Source organism: Pelophylax lessonae, assembly GCF_965119305.1.
Source record: "Pelophylax lessonae genome assembly, chromosome: 11".
In the NCBI taxonomy this organism is placed as follows: domain Eukaryota; kingdom Metazoa; phylum Chordata; class Amphibia; order Anura; family Ranidae; genus Pelophylax; species Pelophylax lessonae.
Window position 1 is genome coordinate 133,156,886 of NC_138778.1, and position 23,326 is coordinate 133,180,211.

Sequence of the window (23,326 nt, forward strand, 5' to 3'; positions counted from 1 at the left end):
ATTCTAGAGATTTTTTTTATATCTCTTAGGTTGATCGCACTTAAATAGACCACACCTGGCCCACCAACTCTCTCTGACTGGATAATGATTCTCAATAAATCTCTTACAAATATATACATTATTTGAGAAACTCTTATGTGCAAATGTAATGCTTTATAGTCTCAATGGATGGAATATACACTATATTGTCAAAAGTTTTGGGACACCTGCCTTTACACGCACATGAACATTAATGGCATCCCAGTCTTAGTCCATAGGGGGTCATTATTGCGTTGGCCTACCCTTTGCAGCTATAACAGCGTCAACGCTTCTGGAAGGTTGTCCTCAAGGTTTAGGAGTGTGTCTCTGGGAAGGTTTGACCATTCTTCCAGAAGCGCATTTATGAGGGCAGGCACTGATGTTGGACAAGGCAGCCTGACTCCCAGTCTCCGCTCTAATTCATCCCAAAGGTGTTCTATCGGGTTGAGGTCAGGACTGTATGCAGGCCAGTCAAGTTCCTCCACCCCAAACTCGCTCATCTATGTCTTTATGGACCTTGCTTTGTGGACTGGTCCAAATCATTTGGTGGAGGGGAGGGATTATGGTGTGGGGTTGTTTTTCAGGGGTTGGGCTTGGCCCCTTAGTTCCAGTGAAGGGAACTTTTAAGGCGTCAGCATACCAAGACAATTTCATGCTCCCAACTTTTTTGGAACAGTTTAGGGATGACCCCTTCCTGTTCCAATAGGACTGCGCACCAGTGCACAAAGCAAGGTCCATTAAGACATGGATGAGTGAGTTTGGGGTGGAAGCACTTGCCTGGCCTGCACAGAGTCCTGATCTCAACCCTCAATACCTTTGGGGTGAATTAGTGCGGAGACTGCAGACTAATGCCCCGTACACACGTGCAGATTATCTGAAGACTTTTGTCTGCAGACTTACCAAAACCATATAATATGAGGTCAAACCTAAACACTTTCAATTTGTATGCAATCCAGCAGGCCCTTGCACTACATAGAAAAGGTAAATCTGAAGACAAAAGTCTTCAGATAATCTGCACGTGTGTACGGGGCATAAGACTGGGTTACCAATAAAGTTCATAAGTGTGTAAAGGCAGGTGTCCCAATACTTTTTGGTGTGTGTGATAGAATAGAATATTTTATATATATATATATATATATATATATATATATATATATATATATATATATATATACATACATACATACATACATACATACATACATACATACATACATACATACATACATACACATATACACACACTCCCTTCTCTTAGATCCCCATAAGTTTCCTGCTAGGAGTACTTGCTGAGATCTTTTTACAGCTGTATGGGTGACCCTGTGTAGCAGATTCTTTGTTTAAACTCCATAAACCCTCTTAGAACAAATAAAAAAAAACCACAACAATGATATAGAGTAAATCCGCATTTCGTAATTCTAGTCTGTAGCTATCAAATTGTAATGCTTTTCAGAATTCCTGTTAAAGGGATTATCCAGCCAAAACAGCTGTTTTGTTTTGAAGTAAAGGTTGAAGGTTTTTACCGCTATCATGGTCTCCTGCATGGGCAATTTATTTGGCTTGTTTTGGATAGAGTGGGAAAGGATTCAACAAACTCTTGCTGGCTTAGTGACTATTGGGGGCTCTATTAGTGAGATTTACCCTCACTTCCAGTCCTCCTGACAATGTTTCACAAGACAGGAAGTGAGGTAAATACTCCAACACAGATATAAATCAAGCATTTTTATTTCTAAGCGTAGGGAAAAACTAAAACCCCTGTTAGATTTTTATTTCTGTCTGTGTTCTTGTTGCAGATTTTCCCCAGTTCCTGTCTAGTAAACCATTGGCAGCAGTACAAGAAGTGAAGATGAAATTTCTCTAATGAAGCTCCAAATAGCAATAAAACCACCAAAACCAGAGTTTGAATCCTTCCCCACTGTGTCCAAAACAAGCTAAAACAGGAGATTAACTACACCAGCTCCTGGCTATTTCGAACACTTCTCACATACATGTAAAAATCCCATCACATTTTTTTTTTTTTCTAGAAAGTTACTTACAAACCCCCAAACATTATATGATTTGATAAGCAAAGGTCCTACAGAATAAAATGGTGGGTGCTACAATTTTTTATGTCACACGGTATTTGCGTAGTGATTTTTCAAACACAATTTCTTTTTTTTTTTTTGACCAAAAATACACTTTAGTGCACACAAACAATAAATTAACCATTTTTTGGTAAAACATAATATATGATGTTATGCTGAGTAAATAGATACCAAATATTTCACACTTTAAAACTGCGTATGCCCAGTGGCGCAAAACTATGGTACCTAAAAATCTTCAGAGAGGAGGCTTTAAAAGCTTTACAGATAACCAGTTTAGAGTCACACAGGAGGTCTGGTGATCGAATTATTGCTCTCATACTGACATTTGCAGCAATCATCTGGTGCAGGACTGATGTGTGCGTTTGCATTTGGGCACAAGCACAGGGCAGATGGGGGCACTTTAAATTTCCTTTAATTTTTTTTACATAATTTTTTTTCTTCTTCACTTCTATTGCTATTTATAAAGAAGTCTCTTAGACTCCATATCTCTCCTCAGCCCTCCAAAGCACCTGATCAAATGCTCGTGCAAGCCGGTAACTGTTTCTACATAACAACCAAACACAGAAGTAACAAAATCTTCATCACTTCCGCTTTCTGACATCAAACAGTGGGAGGAACAACATTTGTTCCTCTAATGCCCCGTACACACGTGCAGATTATCTGAAGACTTTTGTCTGCAGACTTACCTTTTCTATGTAGTGCAAGGGCATGCCGGATTGCATACAAATTGAAAGTGTTTAGGTTTGAACTCATATTATATGATTTTGGTAAGTCTGCAGACAAAAGTCTTCAGATAATCTGCACGCGTGTATGGGGCATCATTGTGTCACAGGAATTGGATGCTGCCGGCTACGTCCTTACCGGGCTCCCCAATCACCACATGTAAAAGTAATCCAGCAGCTTCTTAGCCACTCAGAATAGGTTTACTTTGTTCAGCTTCATATGCCCTGAAAAATTATATCTCCCTGCCATCCCCACAGCTGCAGCAATGACCGAGATATCATCCTTGCATCCAGCGACGTTACGGTACGTCACTTTACGAAAAGTAGTTAAACCGTAATTTTAAGCACCTTTACTTACTGGGTATGAATCTTGTTTATCTTTTAATCCTTGCCTATTTTCCAGACCAAGCTGGTGTCATAACCACTGTCCCAGGCTTCCTGTTTCAGGGTGGCTCCTTTCTCTTGCAGCATCCTATGGAACAACTCTTATATGGAGGTACTTTAGCGGTGTCTCGCTACACTATCCCCTGACTGCAGTACCCTTGGTTATCATGCTTATCCTGTGGCTTTGTTTCTTAGAAGTCTACTCTGTGCATTGGCTGCATACGAAGTCAGTAGCCACTTAAGCCTCGTACACACGCAACGAATTTCCGCCGACCAGTCATTCGTCTTTTGTCCAGAGTGGTGTCTGTTGGTTGGAATGTGCTCTAGACTTCACACGAATTTTGTCGTCCCGACAGAATTATACTTTAGTGATGTCATGTGTTGGATTGCTTTCTTTGTGTTCTTTCATCTCTGAGCATGCCCAGTCTTGCTCATAAGATTTTTCCTTGTCGAAATCTGTACTGACTGCACGAAAATCAGACGTGTTTTGACGGTGGACAAAAATTTTATAGCCTGCACACCAGAATTTTTTTGGCCGAAAAGTCGGAGTCGGTTGTCGGAAGCATCATATCAACAAGCCGAAAATCGGCAGATCGGTCGGACGAAAATTCCTGGCCGAATTTTCGACGAGTGTGTACGAGGCTTTAGTCTGTAGCCAAGTGGCGAAGCCATAGGATATAGCACCTCCGAAAAAGGCACCAATGAAAAATCCTAAATTTGTATCATGACAGTTTTACTACAAAAAGGAAAACCCGCAGTTTTAGTTTAACTACTTTAGTTGTCAGATATGTTTAGTTGCAATTGTCCTTGAAGTCTGCACAAAAAAAAAAAAAAAAAAGTGTTAGCCTAACATGAAGTGCCTCTGTTGCCTTCCAAGAGCTCCCTCTAGTGGTGGCCAGGAGTAACTTCCTCAGCAATACAGGGTGTGAACAGTATGGTAGGGGGAATAACACTAATTTCTTTAAGTAAAGTCCCATTCATTTTCATCCCCATACAGCCTGCAATGACAGCTTAAGGATTTGCAATGAAAGAGCAGTTATCCTTCAAACTTCAATGCCTTTAACATGTATTCACTCTTAAGGCACCTAAAGCCCAGAGCATAGACTAGAGCACATATGAAGATACAAAAGCATTGTATACAACACAAGCAAAGCTGTGTCACGTACAGATTTCATCAAGCCAGAGAATAATGTACTCATAAATCACCTCTCCTGCTGGAGGGAGATGGAGGGGGGAATCTAATCAAAAGCAGCAGCATTCGTAATCAGTTTCCGCTGGGAACATGCTGTGAAAGGGTGGTGTTTTGCTTGGGTAACAAAAGCTCTCCCTCAACTAAACAAACCAACTCAATGTCCAACGTCTTCATTTTATTTAGCTTGATAACATTGCACACAGAGCAGCACGTTCTCCGTACCGACCTTCATACAGACAGCAGCAAGGATCTCTAGAAATCACTTCTGATGCACATTATGAATCCCACCAGACAGATCTTAAAATTAAGCAACAAGTATACCTGTATGTCACGGTATGAAAGACCCCTATTCTGCCAGGTTCCCTTTTTGTAAACTGAAGAAATTTAAAAAGTCTGACATAAGCCGGTGAAATAAGAACAGGCAAAGGGTCTGGCAGTGCTTCCATAAGCAAGATTAACATCGTGAAGAAGGCACAGAAAGATTGATTATGAAAGAGTTAACCATCTGTGATTTCTGGCAGCAGATTATATATTACAGACTTGTACAGTCATTACAACATAAAAGGATTATTAAATCCAATGTCCAGCAAGAATGGGGCCGGCCCCATAGCTTCATCGCCCTTAAAAGTACATGAGGAACAGGCTTCAGTGTTGATAGTCCTCAACCAAAGACCAACTACTGTGTCCTGCACAAAGTAGCCTTGTCCGGTCCACGATAAGCACAGTATCCAAAATTTATAGGTTACCATCAGTCAGGATTATGTTGGCTGTTACATATATAAAACACAACAGTGCCCAAAGGAGGACAAACCACACCCAACCCACTTGTTTAAAAGGTGACCTATGCTTATTAGCGAGTCCGGGTCCATATACTAGAGCAGAGTCTTTACGGCTGCAGGCCACAAGAAAAGCTGGGATAACATACTGGATGCCATTGCCAGCATAAGCACCTGTAATGCTAACCAGTAGTTCAAGGTGGTGGGTACAGAATGCCACAATAATAGGAGGAACCAATGTTATTAATGGGAAGACAATACGGTCTACAAGCCATGGGTAGGTCCCCCCTTCACGGTGAAAGAGAGTCTTCCAGTTGTTGCGCAACGTGACTGCAATGATGGGAAAGTTGGTGCTGATGGTGAACACTGGGAACAGTCCTAGAAAGTAGCCAAGCACTGGAGGCACAAAACTTTTACACCCGGTGAAGTTTAGGGTGTACATGTCCATGAGCGCTCCAGAGGAGAAGCAATATATAGCCGTGAAGCCAAGTAGGCTATAGAATGAAAGAACCAATATGTAGTCCAAGAAGACGAGTCCAGTTAGGTGCTTCTTACTGGACACTGGTGTGATCAACGAAGGCAGAGAATGTTGGCACATGAATGAATAGACACAGACACCAAACAGGTTTCGGATCCCAGAGACGTCTGCAAGCGGAGGATGACCTTCACCTTCACCCTTGCCAATATGGATCAAAGCTATTACAATCATGATGATGAAAGCTGCAGTAAAAGAAAAAAAACAAATGATGCGGTTAGGCTGTGCTTCCATAAAAACAGATGTTACTCACAGTCTCCCTGCTAGGTCACCCAACGCCCTTGCAGTCACTCTCCTTACCGGTTCGATCTTCCCTGCACATCTGGTCAGTCAAGAGTTAAACTGTTGTCTCTACGATTTATGACAGGGACTCAGATGAGAACAAAGTGGCAGTAAAGCTGTGAAAACTCATTACTCGCTCTATAAATCATTTGGAGAAGGAGGCCTATGACATTTCCACCCCTCTTTCCCACAGTGCTGCAAGGACAGGGCCCCTCACTGCCAGCATGAGCAATATAGGGTTACAAGTGTATATGATCTTCATTCGGCATGGTCTCCCTGTGAGGGCACATGGATTGTGGAAAGGGAGGGGTCAAAGTATCTGTAATGACATACAGACGTGAGTTGGTTTCTGAAATTGCTAGAGGATTTTAATCTCTTTTTGCCTGTGGGTAGCAAAAGTTGATAAGTTGCAAGAAAATTTGTTTCTATAGCATAAGATAGAAAGCAAGTAAAACCGGATACAACTTTTCTTCCCCTTCATATGATAGGGGACAGATGAAGTAAATGATTTCAATAACATTTTTCCATTTTAAAATAACTTTAGAATAAAGTGGGGAACTCCATGCAAGTTACAAGCTCATCTTCGGGCAAAAAAACCTCTATTTAAATGTATATTTCTTAATAGCCACAAAAGTGCCACTTTGTGTCTTAGCAAACCCAGATATTACCTTTAGAGCCGGTTCACACTGAGGCGACACGACAACCTGTGAAGTCGCGTGCACCGCTGTGCGGCGCGACTTGCAGGGACTTCACATAATGGAAGTCTATGCAAGTCGCTCCGAGGTCGCTCCAAATTAGTAGAGGACCCTTTTTCTAAGTCGGAGCGACTTGTGTCGCTCCTATTAGAACGGGTCCTGTACTACTCAATGGACCGCGACTTGTCAGGCTGACAAGTCGCGGCAGTGTGAATGGGCTCTTAGAGGAGACTTCTTTTGTTTTGATACCACTACATTACTAAGTTCAAAAACAGTGGATTATAAAAACAACGGTTAAAACACTTACAAGATAGTATAAGTCAGGTTGATCAAACTCCTGAATCCCATTAGACAAGGCCGGGTCAGCTGTCACATTTTTCATCCAATCTACGTATGCCAACCAGCAGCCTAGGGGAGGATAGAGTGACTGGGCAAGATGGCCTCCGTACTAACGAAACCAGCATGAACGCATGCACCGGAAGGGACGATATAAGGGGCAGTGACACGTTTTGGAGCACGCACGGCACTCCTTTATCAAACTGCTTGCTCTGCAGGGTGTCACCCCCCCGGTGTCACTTCGGGTGCGTGCGTTCCATGCTAGTCCTGGAAATGCAGCGGCCATCTTGCTGAGTCACTCTATACTCCCTTAAGCTGCTGATTGGCATACGTTGATTGGATGAACTGTGACAGCTGACCCAGCCTTGTGGTCTATTGGGATTCATTAGCTTGATGAGTCTCACTTATATCACTATCTTGTAAGTGTTTTTAGCTGTTGCTTTGTATAATAAATCTAATGTTATTGCACTTTGTATAATAAATCTAATGTTATTGCACTTTGTATAATAAATCTAATGTTATTGAACTTTGTATAATAAATCTAATGTTATTGCACTTCGAGACACCTTCTCTTGTTTTTATGCTTCACCAGAGTTTGCTTCTACCTACATGAAGCGCTCTTAAAGAGTTTCCTAGGCTTCTGTCAAGCTGCCCTTCTCCACCTAGCTTTTTTTGACTGGTTTCCTATTCCACAAGACAAGCGCTCCCAAAGTGTTTCCTAGGCTTCTGTCAAGCTGCCCTTCACCACCTAGCTTTTCGGACTGTTTCATATTCCACAAGCAATCACTAGAGGTCCTCCTCATACCGAGCACCCTGTATATTCCCTTTCATCAGTAATGTAGTGGTGACATCATTACCGTGTTCTACATTGTCTGGGCAGCCAGCAGGGCTGTAACTGGGACCCATCAGGCCCATCCATTACAGGATGCCTGCAGAAATGGTGGATACAAGACCAGCCACCCTAAAAAAAAAAAAAAAAAGCAGCAGTGACCGGTCTACACCACAGGAAACCCTTGCACAGAAGCAAAGTGCGGGCCTCTTAATGGCGGGATTACTGCACACAGATGAAATCAGCAAAGGACATCACAGCTAACAATTTAAAGGTTGGCTACTAGAGCTCCAGCGATACAGATTCCAGGCTCAACTTTTTCTTCTCAGCTCAGAACCTCTGCACTCGGAGCACTCTCTCACTGTCGATAAGGGCTTCAAGTTGTGTAGGCTTGAGTTAGGGAGCAGTGCAGGATATGAAAAAACACCGGAGATCTGGGAGTTAACCTTGATACTGTGTGCTGTACAATTGGGTGGGTAGGTGGGCAGGGCAACAAACTGAAAGCAGTGGTCGTCCACGGCAAACCACAGGTGAGGGGTGGGAAGAATATACTCAATTTCTTATTAATATTATCAAAACCAAGCTATGAATACTAGGGAAAAAAAAAAGGCAAAAAGCAGCTGCTGTTCACCCAAAGGGAAAGTAAATAATTACAGCACTTGCTAATAAATGAATACATAAATATAAAGTGACCAAAGTGCTAGAAATAAAGTGCCAGGTGAATAGTCTACATATAAAACAAATCTAAAGAATGTGCAAAGATGCAAAGAGTGTATCAAGACTTCATCAATAATTATAAAAAAAACAAACTTTTTTTTTTTTTAATTTTTAAAAAAAAAAATTGACTCAAAGTCTGTAAATAGTCCAATAACCTGTGCAGTAGTGCTCAAAACTGTCAGTGCTTCTTCAATTTATTTTAAATAAAAGTGTGCTCATCAGTGCCACACTCCCCTCTTGTACCCCTACTCACCAGAAATAAAGACCCTCTGTTGGGTCAGATGTGGCTATTTAGATTTGAGTATAGGGTCCTGGAAGACTGATTAGGGAATCATCCAAACAAAATGCTTGCTTCTGCTTCCTTGGTGGGCTCAGCCCAATTAAAATGAAAAAATCATAGCATAATACTGTATAGATATTTTATTAATAAAAAAAAAAAACGCAATCAAATATACTAACAAGCAGGTAAAAGATACAGGCAGCAGATCTACAATAAGTACTTCCTGGAACACCGACTCGCGTGCGTTCCACCGAAGAACATGAAGTTACGTAGGTGGTTAGGGTACGCCGGAAATTACGTCTACGCGTTTCGCCTGACTCCGAGCGTCAATGGACATAATTTACAGTGTACTTCTTCAGAGTTTTATATGCCAGTGGAGAAGCCCACCTTCGATTTCAACCAATAGCAAGGCATTTAACATTCACCATCTAATTGAAAAACTGTCACTTCCTGTATACAATAGTAACAATATACAAACAATATAAGAAATCCAGAATATTAAAAATACCTCATTACATCTTTATAAAATATATTGAAAAATGATTGATAATAAATAAAAAATACATGAATAAAAATACATCCTTAAGTCTCTATAGAGTGTACTAAGCATATAGAAAGAATATAAAAATGAAATAAAAAATAAAAATGTTTTATTTAAATGTATTTTATTATTTCACTCTCATTTTGCATTTTCAATGTTCACCACTACTGATATTTTTATAATTATTTTCATATTCTTTTCTATATGCTTAGTACACTCTATAGAGACTTAAGGAGGTATTTTTTCATTATTTATTTATTTATTATCAATTATCACTTTTCAATAGGTTTCAAATAGATTTAATGAGGTATTTTTAATATTCTGGATTTGTCTTATATTATTTGTATATTGTTACCATTGTATACAGGAAGTGACAGTTTTTCAATTAGATGGTGAAATGTTAAATGCCTTGCTATTGGTTGAAATCGGAGGGTGGGCTTCTCCACCAGCATATAAATATTCTGAATAAGTACACCGGAAATGATGTCCAGTGATGACGCTTGGGGAGGCGGGCGAAACGCGTAGACGTAATTTCCGGCGTACCCTAACCACCTATGTCACTTCCTGTTCTTCGGTGGAACGCACGTGAATCGGCGTTCCAGAAGTACTCTATTGTAGATCTGCTGCCTGTATCTTTTACCCGCTTGAGTATATTGGATTGCGTTTTTTTTTTTTTTTTTTTTTTTTATTTATTAATAAAATATCTATACAGTATTACACAGATTTTTTCATTTTAATTGGGCTGAGCCCACCAAGGAAGCAGAAGCAAGCATTTTGTTTGGATGATTCCCTCATCAGTCTTCCAGAACCCTATACTCACCTCTAATTAGCCACATCTGACCCAACAGATGGTCTTTAATTCTAGTGAGTAGGGGTACATGAGGGGAGTGGCACCTTGGCATTGATGAGCACTTTATTTAAAAGAAGTTGAAGGAGCACTGACAATTTTGAGCACTACTGCACAGGTTATTGGACTATTTACAGACTTTGAGTCATTTTTTGTATTGATTTTTTTTATAATTATTGATGAATTCTTGATACACTTTTTGCATCTTTGCACATTCTTTAAATTTGTTTACATATGGACTGTATCCACCTGCCACTTTCTTGCACTTGTCACTTTATATTTATGTATTCATTTATTAGCAAGCGCTGTAATATTTATATAGTCCATTTCTTAGTAAAACTCACTCTCCATAGGGTATTGTTATGCAAATCATTTAGACCGGACAAACACCTTCTAGGGGTGAGCCCACTCTGCATATACTACGTCCTTTAAATAGCGATGTACAGGGAAGGATTGGGAAGGTTGAGGCAGCCGCCAGGACCCCAAACGTGTAACCAGAGGATTCCAGAAATGGCTGTTTAAAATTTGTTTAAACCACTTATGTGAGAAATCCCATAAAGGCCATAAAGAGTCTGCGAGAGGACCAGACCCTGCGATTCTTCAGGAGTAGAATCCCCAGAAGAGGAATTTCCTTCCTCCCCATCCTCCTCTGTCAATAAGGAAGGGAAAGGGGAGTGTTTCTGCTTGCAACTCACATGGCCCAAACCAGAAAGGATCTCAGAAAGAGGACATTGTAACCCAGCAATGGAAACAGAATTCCTCCAGTGATACAAATGAACTGAACTGGAGGAGGGCACCCCAGAGATAGTGGAAAGGCTAGACAAACAGAGGGATTTAGAACCCTAAGGAGTGAACAGACCCCAAGGGGAGATACTGCAAGGGAAGCTATGTCCGAATTCCTCTTTGTGAGTTTAAGGCATCTGGGAACCTTCCCTGCGGTTCCCACCCATCTGCAGTGTTTGAGACATGGCCTTCCAGCATTAGTATAGATGAATGCACTCTCGCTTTAGGAAGCAGTACAGAGCTAGCTGAAAGAATCACATACAAAAACACTGAATTACACACTTCAAATTTTGTGGGTAGGCTGTACCCTGGGCAAGGACCTTGCTTTTTCCACTAGTGACCACTATCCAAGATAAACAGCAGTGCAGAGCTTTAGCAAAGTGTTTAACAGTGCACTTTGTCATAAAACAAAACACCCTTTTTTTAGTGCGTTTGAGTGCCATTAGGAAAAAATGGCACTTAAATGTGCATTATGCATTTTTTGAGAACAGCAGAAACGCGTGTTTCCACTACGCTCAGGTGTGAATAGGGTCACAGCATTCACAAAATAGATTTGGACCGGTGTCCATAAGTGAGAAATTGGATCAACAAATTGCAAATCATTTATTGCAGGTGCTGCTGTAGAGAACTAATTAAAATTTTAGTTTCCAAAAGCAAAAGTAGTAAATTTAAGCACTGTGAAAGAGTTGCATGAATATAACATTTCCACATAAAACAATGTGATTGCATATTTCACACTTACCAAACCATCTCATTAGTGAAGTTGAGATCTGGAGGTACTTTGTTTTCTGCACATTAAAAAATGTAAATGGGCCGAGAAGCAGAGTGAACACAGCCTGAAAAACAAAGGACAACAATGTACTGTGACACAAGTTCTTTGTTTAAAGCCGAAATCCGGCCAAATCTAGTAAATGCATACTAGTGCATTATACATTTACTTTGCAGGGAAGGAAAAAAAAAAAAAAAGAAAAAAAAAAAAAAGTTAAAAAGTTTACTTCCTCTTTAAACCACTTCTGGACCGGAAGGTTTTACCCCCTTAATGACCAGGCCATTTTTTGCGATACGGCACTGCGTTACTTTAACTGACAACTGCGCAATCGTGAGACACTGTTCTCAATTTTTTTTTTTTTTTTGGGGTTTTTTTGTCCTCTGCGGTTTTTATTTTTTGTGCTAGAAACAAAAAAAGATCAACAATTCTGGAAAAATAAATGGATTTTTGACTGACCGTAAAAATGGATTTTTGTAAAATCTTACCGTAAAATCCTTTTCTCTTAAGCTCATTGACAGACGCAGTCCTCTTGATTAATATCAAATTGGGTTATACTGCCCTCTACAGGAGTAGGACACTAGGCAGAAGGAAAACGTTCTGGCCACACCTTAGGGGCAGTCCCAGAGGGTATATCCTCTATCTCTCTGCTACAGGATGTTAGTTATGTCACAAAGCAGTGTCAGAGAATTTAACCCAACCCAACTCAAAAGTAGAGGGGCGGGTACTGCGTCTGTCAATGAGCTTAAGAGAAAAGGATTTTACAGTAAGATTTTACAAAAATCCATTTTTCTCTGTCGCTTATTGACAGACGCAGTCCTCTTGATTAATATCAAATTGGGACGTCCCAAAGCAGTGCCACAAATGAGGGGTGGGATAACAGAAATCAAAATCCAATCTAGAAGGCCCAACCGGTGCCAACTAGAAGTTTTAAAGGCTCATCAGACGAAAGGATGAGACTCAACTGAAAACCCAACAGAAAAAAACCCTCGAGGTAGACCAACGGTCTCCTCAAATTGCGGCCAAAAGAGGCATCCTACGATGCCATCACATCAACTTTATAAAATTTTGTAAAGGTATAACCCGACGACCAGGTAGCCGCCTCGCAATCCTGGACCACTGACGCCTGATGGCGGAAGGCCCAGGAAGCACTAAGTGCCCGAGTGGAGTGCGCCTTAACAGGGAATGGAGGATTCCGACCCTTAATAGAAAAAGGCCTGTACCACCGTCTGTCTTTTTGGGGCCATCCGTGATCACAAAAAGTGAATCCGTTTTACGAAACGAGTCCGTAGTTTTCAAGTATACCCCGATTGCCCGAACCACATCCAAGGAATGTAACGCAAACTCCCGAGGATGACTGGGCTTAGGACACAAGGAAGGTAGCACAATATCTTCATTCAGATGAAACTCTGAAACCACCTTAGGAAGGAAGGATGGATTCGGACAAAGAACCACCTTATCCCTATGAACCACCAGATATGGGGAACGACAGGATAATGCGGCCAGTTCTGACACCCTGCGTGCAGAAGTAGTGGCCACCAAGAAGGCCACCTTCTGGGATAATGTAAGCAAGGGGATCTCCCTGATATTTTCAAAGGGAGGTTTCTGAAGAACCGACAACACCAAATTAAGATCCCAGGGCGGTAAAGGCGCGCGCACTGGCGGAGCCAGGTGCCGTACCCCCTGGATGAAATTCCACACCAAGGAATGGGTAGCCAAAGGTTTCTGAAAGAAAATTGCTAACGCTGAAACCTGACCCTTGACAGTACTCAAGGCCAGCTTCTGCTCAACCCCCTGTTGCAGAAAAGCCAAGATTCGGGTCACCGAATAGGCACGTGGAGGAAATCCAAAGGATTCACACCACGCAATGTAAGACCTCCATGTGCGATGATAGACTTTTCTGGAAGTCGATTTCCTTGCTTTAATTAAAGTAGGAATAACTGAAGTTGACAATCCCTTGTCCTTCAGCACCTGAGTCTCAATAGCCAGGCCGTTAAAGCCAGCGATTGTAAAGCAGGATGGAAGATCGGTCCCTGAGACCGCAGATCCTCCCTGAGAGGAAGTTTCCAAGAAGCGTCCGCGACCAGCCTGACCAAGTCGGCGTACCAGGGTCGACGAGGCCAGTCTGGAGCTACCAGGATAACTGGAATTCCCTCCACCTCTATCCTGCGAAGAAGTTTCGGCAGCAACTTGAGAGGAGGGAAGGCATACAGCAGCTGATACTGTCCCCACGGGGCGACCAGCGCGTCTGCTGCGTCCGCTTGAGGATCTCGGGAGTGGGCTACAAACCTCCGCACCTACCTGTTGAGCCGAGCTGCCAACAGATCCACCTCCAGGGTGCCCCAATGAAGGCACAGCTGGTGGAACACCTCTGGATGAAGAGGCCATACACCTTGATCCAGAATCTGACGGCTGAGATAATCTGCCTGCCGATTTTCCACCCCCGGAGTGAATACCGCGGAGAGAGACGGAACAAACCGTTCCGCCCAATGAAGAATGTTGGCCACTTCTATGGCCGCCAGGGCACTCTTGGTGCCACCTTGGTGATCAACATAAGCCACGGTCGTGGCCTTGTCCGACTGGATCCGAACCGGGCTGCCCTGGAGCTGCTCGGTCCAGTAAATCAGACAAAGTCTGATCGCTCTCAGTTCCAATACATTTATCGGTAACCAGGATTCTATAGGAAGAAATTACTTCCCCTGGCTGAGCATCGGAGACCGAAGCCACCAGACCAGAGACTCCCTGGTCCGCTCGCTCAACCGGATCCGATTGTCCAGATAATCGGGATTCAGATTCCATCTGAAAAGAATCTCCTTTTGGAGAATTCGGGCATGAGACCGGGAGTACGGTACTGCCTCTAAAGCCCCGTACACACGTACAGATCGTCGTCATACAAACGTTCGTCTTTTCTCCCCGGGATGTCGGTGTCTGTTGAAAAGTGCAAAGACAGCACAAGGACAGCACAAGAATTTTGTCCGCAGACTTCAGCTGACTGCAGAAGTGATGTCATGTAATGGTTAACTTTCCCTGTGTTTTTTATTTTCTGAGCATGCCCAGTCTTGCAAATCTGCGGTCTGTCGGCTGATTTCTGTACTGACAGGCGAACAATCGTCCGTTCTGGTGTCCGCAGACAAAAATTTTCATGTTTGCAAGAAAGACTTGTCCGCGGATTGTGCGCAGACAGCTGTCGGAGGCACCATACTAACACGCGTACAATCGGCAGATCTTTCGTCCGCCAACGTTTGTATGACGACGATCCGTACGTGTGTACGGGCCTTAAGAAGGCCACCATCAGTCCCAGGATCCTCATGCAAGTCCGAAGGGAAGGCCAGTTGACGGACAGTAACATCCGAATCGTTCACTGAATCTTCCAGCTCCTGGTGGGAACTAGGAATGATCCTTGGGAAAAGTGAAGACAACGCTGATCTGTTCAGATGAACTCCATCTTGAATTCTTGTACCCGGACAAAATGATTGAGTGCTCTTAAGTCCAGAATTGGACGCACCTTGCCCTCCTTTCTGGGTATTGTGAATAGGTTCGAATAGAACCCCTGAAAACGTTCTGCTCAAGGAACGGGAACTACCGCTCCCTGTTGCATCAAGTCCATTACTGCCCCCCGCAAAGCTTATAAGCGATCTGGGGATAGTCGAATGTTGGAAGGGAAGAATCGTACCGGTAGAAGTGATCGAATCTCGATCCTGTATCCTGACCGTATGACCTCGCAAACCCCTTTGTCCGGGATTCTGGAAAGCCATGGATCCGGAAACCGGTGAAGACGTCCCCCCACCCCAGAGATGTGTGGGGGCACACCTTCAGGCTGTATTGGTCTTCTCTTCAGGTTTGGCTGAGCCGGACCTTTGTTTACCCGACCAGCGCCCTTTGAAACCCCCTGAAGGGGCTTTGGAGGGCTTCGCCTTATCGCCCGCCCCAGCGGAACGAACAAACTTTTTATGAGCGGAAAAGGAAGGTCCTCGCCTGTTACGAGGTCCTTTACCCTTAGCAGTCTGTGGCAAAAAAGTGCTCTTGCCCCCAGTGAGATCCTTTATAATCTCATCCAAGGTGGCAACAAACAGGCGATCCCCTTGAAAAGGGAGATTAGCCAAAGCTTTTTTGGAACCTTGATCCGCCGACCAGCACTTTAACCACAGCACACGTCTGAGGACCACTGCTGAAACCGATGCACGCCCTAGCAAGGGAGTGGCGTCCAGGGCGGCGTCACAGATGAACTGTAGCCCTTGTATAATCTGCTCCAGCAAATCTGATACTGCCGGGGGCATACTTCTCCCCTTTATGTCACGGCGTAACAATTTGGTCCATTCTGTCAATGTTTGTGAAACTAAACCAATGGCAACCACTGGCCTAAATGTTGACCCCATCAGGGAAAAAATGGAGCGGGATTCCGCTTCCACTTTTCGATCCACCGGATCCCTAAAGGACGGAGCGTCCTCCAACGGGATAACAGTGGCTTTATTTATTCTGGAAATCGGTGAGTCCACCACTGGTGGTACCGTCCATTTTTTAAGGAGGGATTCCTCAAACGGATAGCGCCTAGCAATGCGTTTGGAAATAGCAGGGGTGCGTTTCGGACAATCCCATTCTTCCTTAATTAGATTACCAAAACATTTGGGCAAGGGAAAAACCTTCGCCATTTTGGTAGGCTTGCTGGTACCAAAGGGAATTTCCGTGTCAGCTACCTCTGCCGGTGTAACCTCAAGACTTAAGGTTTCCCGGACAGACATGACTAGTGCGTCCACAAACGCTTCCTCTTGCGCTATGGCGGAGGCAGAGACGTCCTCCTCACTGTCTGAGGAGACCGTACCCGAGACAGCAGCCCCAGCAGAGGGACCTGCAGCTGCAGTGACAAACTCAGAATCCGTATCTGAAGTGTCAGATGAAATAGGGGTAGGCGGGGGTCGCTTTCTTGCCCCCCCGTCCCTGACAGGCCACCTCCACCCGGGATACCAAAGACTCCAAAACTGCTGATAATGCATCAATCATAAGTGGGGCACTGGAGGGTCCTGCGGCCACCTCGAGGGGATCAGGTAGGGATACATGTGTGGCAGGGTCCATGATTAATCCAAGACACTTGCCAGCAAACAAAAAAAATAATTGCAAAGAAAATTTTTTTTTTTTTTTGTAATCCCCCAGCGCAACAGCGCCCCTCAGTGTTACCTGCTTTGGACTCCACAGAGAGAGAGAGAGAGAGAGAGAGAGAGAGAGAGAGAGAGAGAGAGAGAGAGAGACCCCAAGGCTCACCACCTGATGCACAGAGGTTTCGATCAACCTGCTCACAGCGCTGTCTCTTACAGACACGAAGTCTTTTGGATCGTTTTCCCGGGTAAAGGAGGCGGCTCCGCCCCTTTCCACGCCTTCCGGCGCTTCCCATGCTACTCCGAGGTAGCTGGTCATCTCCAAAATGGCCGCCCCCATGCTGGAGACATGAGGCTACGCCAAGATGGCGGCCCCGCGCGACCTGCGGGAGGATGGCGGCCCTGTGGAAAGATGGCAGCGCCTGCTACATCGTGCGGCCTGCGGAAGGCAGGCATCGGCCTGTGCGGCCTGCGGGAGGTGTGCGGCCTGCGGGTGGATGGCGGTAGTCCAGGCATTGCAACCTTATGTATCAGGTAGGATCATATTACCCTCTTACATGGCCATGCTAACAGTAATGCCAGCCACTGACTTCAGTCATGGTCCCTTTACAGTGCCCACTCATACAGTGACTTCCGATAGTCAGCTCCCAAACCAAGTGTCCTGGTTCTTATTCACCAAATCACCCTCAAGAGGGGGATCTGTGACACCTGTTATAGGATAGAGGGGGGACCCAGGATCATGAGGGTCCAATCATCCCAGGGAGGGGCCCGCGTCCACCCACAAACCCGTCAGGGGGAGAGGGGGAACATTTTACTCACCATACCGGAACAGGCGGGCGCCAACTCCTGACAGAACCCCTCTCCACCGAGGTGGGGGGACTGTCGACCAATACGGACGCCGCGACTCAGTTTCCAACTGGTCGTCGGCGTCCCGGCGAGACGTTTAACTCGCAGGGTCAGTCCCCGTCCAGTGGGACTATGTCGCGGCCGACCCAGCGCGGAGCTAGGGCCTGCACGCACTCGTAGGCTGACTGGGGTGACCACTGGATCTCAACATCCAGCCCGTCGCCCAGCTCCAGCATACTTGCTTGAAGATCTCACAGGAACAACTGGAGAAAAAAGCTGCCTAAAATTATTTTTCTAAAAAAATCTTGCCAGGACCAAAGATCCCAGCAAGGAACTTCGGTCCTTACTCCTGACTAGACAGAAAAAAACTAACATCCTGTAGCAGAGAGAGAGAGGATATATCCTCTGGGACTGCCCCTAAGGTGTGGCCAGAACGTTTTCCTTCTGCCTAGTGTCCTACTCCTGTAGAGGGCAGTATAACCCAATTTGATATTAATCAAGAGGACTGCGTCTGTCAATGAGCGACAGAGAAAATCAATTTCTCTGATGATCATTGATGGACACAGCTCCTAATCTTTTTAACCTTTGGGTTATACTTTCCCCTACAGGAGGAGGACACTAGGCAGAAAAAAAAGTCTGGCCACGCCTATGGGCAGTCCCAAGGGGTATACTCCCTCTCTCTGCTATAGGTACTCAGTTTTGTTACAAGCAGTGTCAGAAGAAATACAACTCCACAGAGGGGTGGGTGCTGTGTCCGTTAATTAAAATCAGAGAAATGGATTTTACGGTAAGTCAAAAATCCCATTTTGTTTCCTTTCGTTCCATTGACAGACCCAGCTCCTGCTCTTAACCATTGGCATGTCCCAAACAAAGCAGTGTTAAACCTGAGGGGTGAGAACAGCGAAAAGGAAATTCCCAAGGCTAACTATAGCCAACCAGGTAAACAGGAGCTCAACCAAAACTGGAGCTCACCTGGAGAGAAAAAAAAAAAAAAAACACCCTCAAAGAGGATCGGGTCCCCTTAACCTGCAAAACCTGGCATCCAAAAGAAGCATCCACAGATGCCAACACATCCACTATCCACAGGTACCTCCATTTGGGGGAAGTGGTTAAAGTGAATGTAAACCCCATTTATGAAATTTTACCTGGGCACACATTTGTAGTGTTTATCCTTCTCCAAAGCCCTGAATCTTTTTGCTACTCCATTTGTCTGTTATCAGCATGATAACTTTTGACAAGTTCTCAGACACGAGATAAAAGAAGCTGGAAATTTGTGTTGGGTGGGTGCATAGAGATAGATTAGCTGATCTATTCACAGCACAACTCTGCATGTTTCTTCCTTCCTCTGCCTATGAGGGGGGGGGGGTGTTTTTCCTCCAATCAGCTATCACACAGTGTATGCCAAGACTCCCAATCCCAGTGCTGGAACAGGAAGAAAAAAAATTCTAACAAAATGTTCACTTTCTAAACAGTGTAAAAAGCTGAAGACAGCAGATATACAAATAAAACGTATGTAGGGGGATTGGTCTCATCTCTGTGTATTATGTAAGGCTGTTCACTTCACTGGGTATATGTGAGGGTTTACATCCACTTTAATGTAGCTAGTGTACGTATTATCTAAGATATACATGAGATACCAATTGTTAAAAAATAAAGGTGTTAAGAAATCTTACAGGAAAACCCCTGGGCACCTCACTGCACAACTAGCCATTTCTATTTATTTAGTCAAAGGAAACTCACCAAATATATCCTATAGGCATCAATTCGTTTAATCTTCCCCCAACATGCTTGCGTATCATTCATCTCGGTTGATGCAGAGCCACAAGTGTCATTCCCAGAAAAGCTGCAGGACAAAAAAAAAAAAAAAAAAAAACTTCCATGTTTGAATTAAACTGAAACCTAAAAGTGGAACCTCCACTTATAAGGAGCTCAGAACAGTAAGGGTTAATTTAGATTTTCAGTTTTGGGGGAGGTAAAACCCCATAGTGAAGATGTGTTTTTACCACCCCTGGCCCAACCACACCCATTAGCTGCAGTAGCCATGGGTGTACACATGGCGCAGCAAGAATTGTTAGCCCTGTCATGGTTGGTGCCCTGCAATCTTGTGAAGAACAGCAAACAAGGGGTTTAAAACTGGCAGTGTTGGGTTGCTTTCTCACCACCTGCTTTACCCCTTGGATCCCCGAAGCAGCATGCAGTTGTGGGGGGCTTGCAGAGAGGCCCCATTTAATTGAATGAGTCGCATTTTGCTGCCAGTAGCACCCACCAAAAGCAACAGGGTGTTTAGAGGAATACAAGAGCCGGTTCACACTACTCCGACTTGTCAGGCTGTGCAATGGAACCGGTCTAATCAGACTCAAGTCACTCCGACTTAGAAAAAGGTTCCTGCACTATTTTTTGGCGAAGTCGGAGCGACTTGCATTGACTTCTATTATGAGAAGTCGTTTGCAAGCCGCGCTGCACGGGCGACTACAAAGTCGGGGCGACTGAGTCGGATTAGTGTGAACCGGCTCTTAAAGCCACGTTTTATTTTTAAATAAACATTATACTCAACCTGCTCTGCTGTTGGGTTTGCACAGAGCAGCCGGGCTCCTCCTCTTTTGGGGTCCCATTTCAGCGCTCCTGGCTCCTGCTGGGTGCCCCCACAGCAAGCAGCTTGCTTTCAGGGCACACAAGCAGACCTGCCCCTGACCCACAGCATTGAGTGTCTATTCACACATGGAGCCGTGCCCCCCCCCTACTGATTGGCTCACTGGTTGTGATTGACAGCAGCAGAAGCCAATGGTAAGCCTCTGGTGGACATCACTGGATCGAGAGGGGGCTCAGGGTAGTGTTGCCAGGGCTGGTGCACACAGAAGGCTTTTTTACCTTCATGCATAGAATGCATAAAGGTAAAAAGCATTGGGTCTTTACAACCACTTTAATTTCTGCTGTGTACGCCTTTGGCTGCTGCCTCAGCACCTAAAGGGGGGTAGGGAATAGGTTTGGGGTGGTAAAACCGATTCAACCACAGGGTTTTACCAACCCCAAATTTTGTGTGTGAATGAGCCTTAAGGGTGCTGCTGCCGAATACAACTAAGGGCTCATTCACAAGGGCAGCGGGCTCTTCTGCTCCTCTGAAAAGCAATCCGAGTATCTTTGGCAGGTGGTGAGGAGGCGATATGTTGCTTCCTCATCACCTTATTTAAACCCATGATTGCCGTGCAATGCACAGGATTGTGAAACAGTAGTATGGCAATTAAGGGTTTAAAGAAGTGGTGAGGAGGCGACACTGTGCCCAGTGCTCTTTTATTTCTTCCATGTTGTTCAGGCAGATTTCCACCTCTTTAAAGAGGAGCTCCAGGCACCTATAAAAAAAAATAAAAGGGTAGCTGTTGACTTTTAAAAGACAGGCACTCACCTGTCCCACGGTCCAGTGGTGAGCTTACCCCAGCCATATTTAGCCTTCGTCTTCCCTCGGTGGTGCCGGCATCTTCACTATGGGCACCTGGCTGTGACCGCTTGCGGCTTCACTGCCAGATGCCCACTGCGCAAATTTGGTGTTGCTGCTTGGCTCCATAATAGTAGCACTATCCATTAACATTTGCAGTAGAGGAACTTGTAAGTCTTAATGGAGCACAAATGTTGTAATGCATTACTGCACTTGTAGTGTATTGTTTATTTTCTGCACAAGGCAGGAACCTGTGCATTGCACCCATGACAAACAGATCATGGCTGCAATGTTCTGCAGGCCTGAATGAAAAAAAAAAAGTGTAAATGCATATTTTTTTCTTTTATTATTTATTTATGTGGGTGCATTTCCTTCAGCTAACCTAATGGAGGATTAAAATACATTTCTATACATTGCAAATCTAGCTCCTCTACTTCCGTTATTCCCACCCCATTGAACTCACCATGTGACCTGCACGAGAGACAGAGGTACAGCCGTTGCATAGATTGCCAGATCTCCATAAAGATATATAATAATGCACAAATAAAAGAGGTTTATGCCAACTGTAGGGGAAAGAAGAAAGACACCAAAAAATTATCTGTCTGAAACAGAGATGAACAAGGGCATATTTCAGTTAAAAGCAAAAAAGGGACACCGTTAAGTATTTTTTCACCACTTGACCTCTGGAAGACTTACCCCCTTTTATGACCAGGCCATTTTTTGCAATACGGCACTGTGTTATTTGAACTGATAATTGCATGCATGCGGCACTGTACCCGTAAAAAAAAAATAAAAAAAAAAAAACCCCACAACATTTCCTCTTCCTATAAAAATTAAACAAAATAATCAAATTGCTTCAAAAATTTAAGGACAATATGTATTCTGCTACATATTTTTGGTAAAACAAAATCTCAATAAGCGTGTATTGATTAGTTTGCGCAAAAAAGTTATAGCGTTTACAAACTATGGGATATTTTTTTTTTTTTTTTTCACTAGTAATGGCAGCAATCAGCAACTTATAGCAGGACTGCGATATTGTGGCGGACATTCTGACGCAAACTGACACTTTTTGGGGACCAGTGACCAGTGGCTGGGAAGGGGTTAATATCAAGGGCGATCAAAGGATTGACCATGTTCCTAGCAAGCGTTTTTCTAAACTGTGTGTGGTACTTTCACTAGCGGAAGACATGGATCCTTGTCCCTGCTTTGCAGAGACACAGGATTCATGCCTTCCCTTCTCTGAGCTGCAATCCCCCTTGTTTACAGAGGTAGACCGCCGTTCTGTCTCTGTGCTGGATGATTGGTGGGTGCCAGTGCACATAGAGTCCGCGGTACTCGCCACTAGGCGAGCCGCCTACACTGCACATGTGCGCCCCCCTACTCAGAAGAGTCGCATCAAACACACACACACACACGCACATTATACATGCACACACACCTTACATTTGTGTAAATATTTTATTATATCTTCATGTGACAACACTGAAGAAATGACACTTTGCTACAATGTAAAATAGTGAGTGTACAGCTTGTATAACAGTAACTTTGCTGTCCCCTAAAAACAACACACAGCCATGTCTAAACCACTGGACATTTTCACTAAGGGGTGTACTTACTTTTGTTGCCAAACTGGGCCCAAAGTGTCCATATTTTGTGCGGCCACCATTATTTTCCAGCACTGCCTTAACCCTCTTGGGCATAGAGTTCAGAGTCCTCTTCCACTCCTCCATGACGACATCACGGAGCTGGGGGACATTAGAGACCTTATGCTCCTCCACCTTCCGTTTGAGGATGCCCCACAGATGCTCAATAGGGTTTAGGTCTGGAGACATGCTTGGCCAGTCCATTACCTTTACCCTCAGCTTCTTTAGCTAGGCAATGGTCATCTTGGAGGTGTGTTTGGGGTCGTAATGTTGGAATACTGCCCTGAAGCCCAGTCTTTGAAGGGAGGAGATCATGCTCTGCTTCAGTATGTCACAGTACATGTTGGGATTCATGGTTCCCTCAATGAGCTGTAGCTCCCCAGTGTCGGCAGCACTCATGTAGCCCCAGACCATGACACTCCCACCACCATGCTTGAGTGTAGGCAAGACACACTTGTCTTTGTACTCCTCACCTGGTTGCCACCACACACGCTTGACACCATCTGAAACAAATAAGTTTATCTTGGTCT

The 23,326-nt window shown here is 44.2% G+C and overlaps 1 protein-coding gene across 1 annotated transcript in view; it reads right to left on the minus strand.

Annotated features, from left to right (window-relative positions):
* Nucleotides 1–3,858: 3,858 nt before the first annotated feature.
* TMEM104 (transmembrane protein 104) overlaps nt 3,859–23,326 on the minus strand; it is a 68,472-nt gene continuing 49,004 nt past the window's right edge. Inside the window, exons 7-10 of the mRNA XM_082272331.1 lie at nt 21,617–21,716; nt 19,464–19,566; nt 11,764–11,857; nt 3,859–5,896 (exon numbers count right to left, since the gene is read on the minus strand). Of these exons, the coding sequence (XP_082128457.1) occupies nt 5,136–5,896; nt 11,764–11,857; nt 19,464–19,566; nt 21,617–21,716 (1,058 nt within the window). The 3' untranslated portion in view covers nt 3,859–5,135. The remainder of the gene's footprint in view (nt 5,897–11,763; nt 11,858–19,463; nt 19,567–21,616; nt 21,717–23,326) is intronic.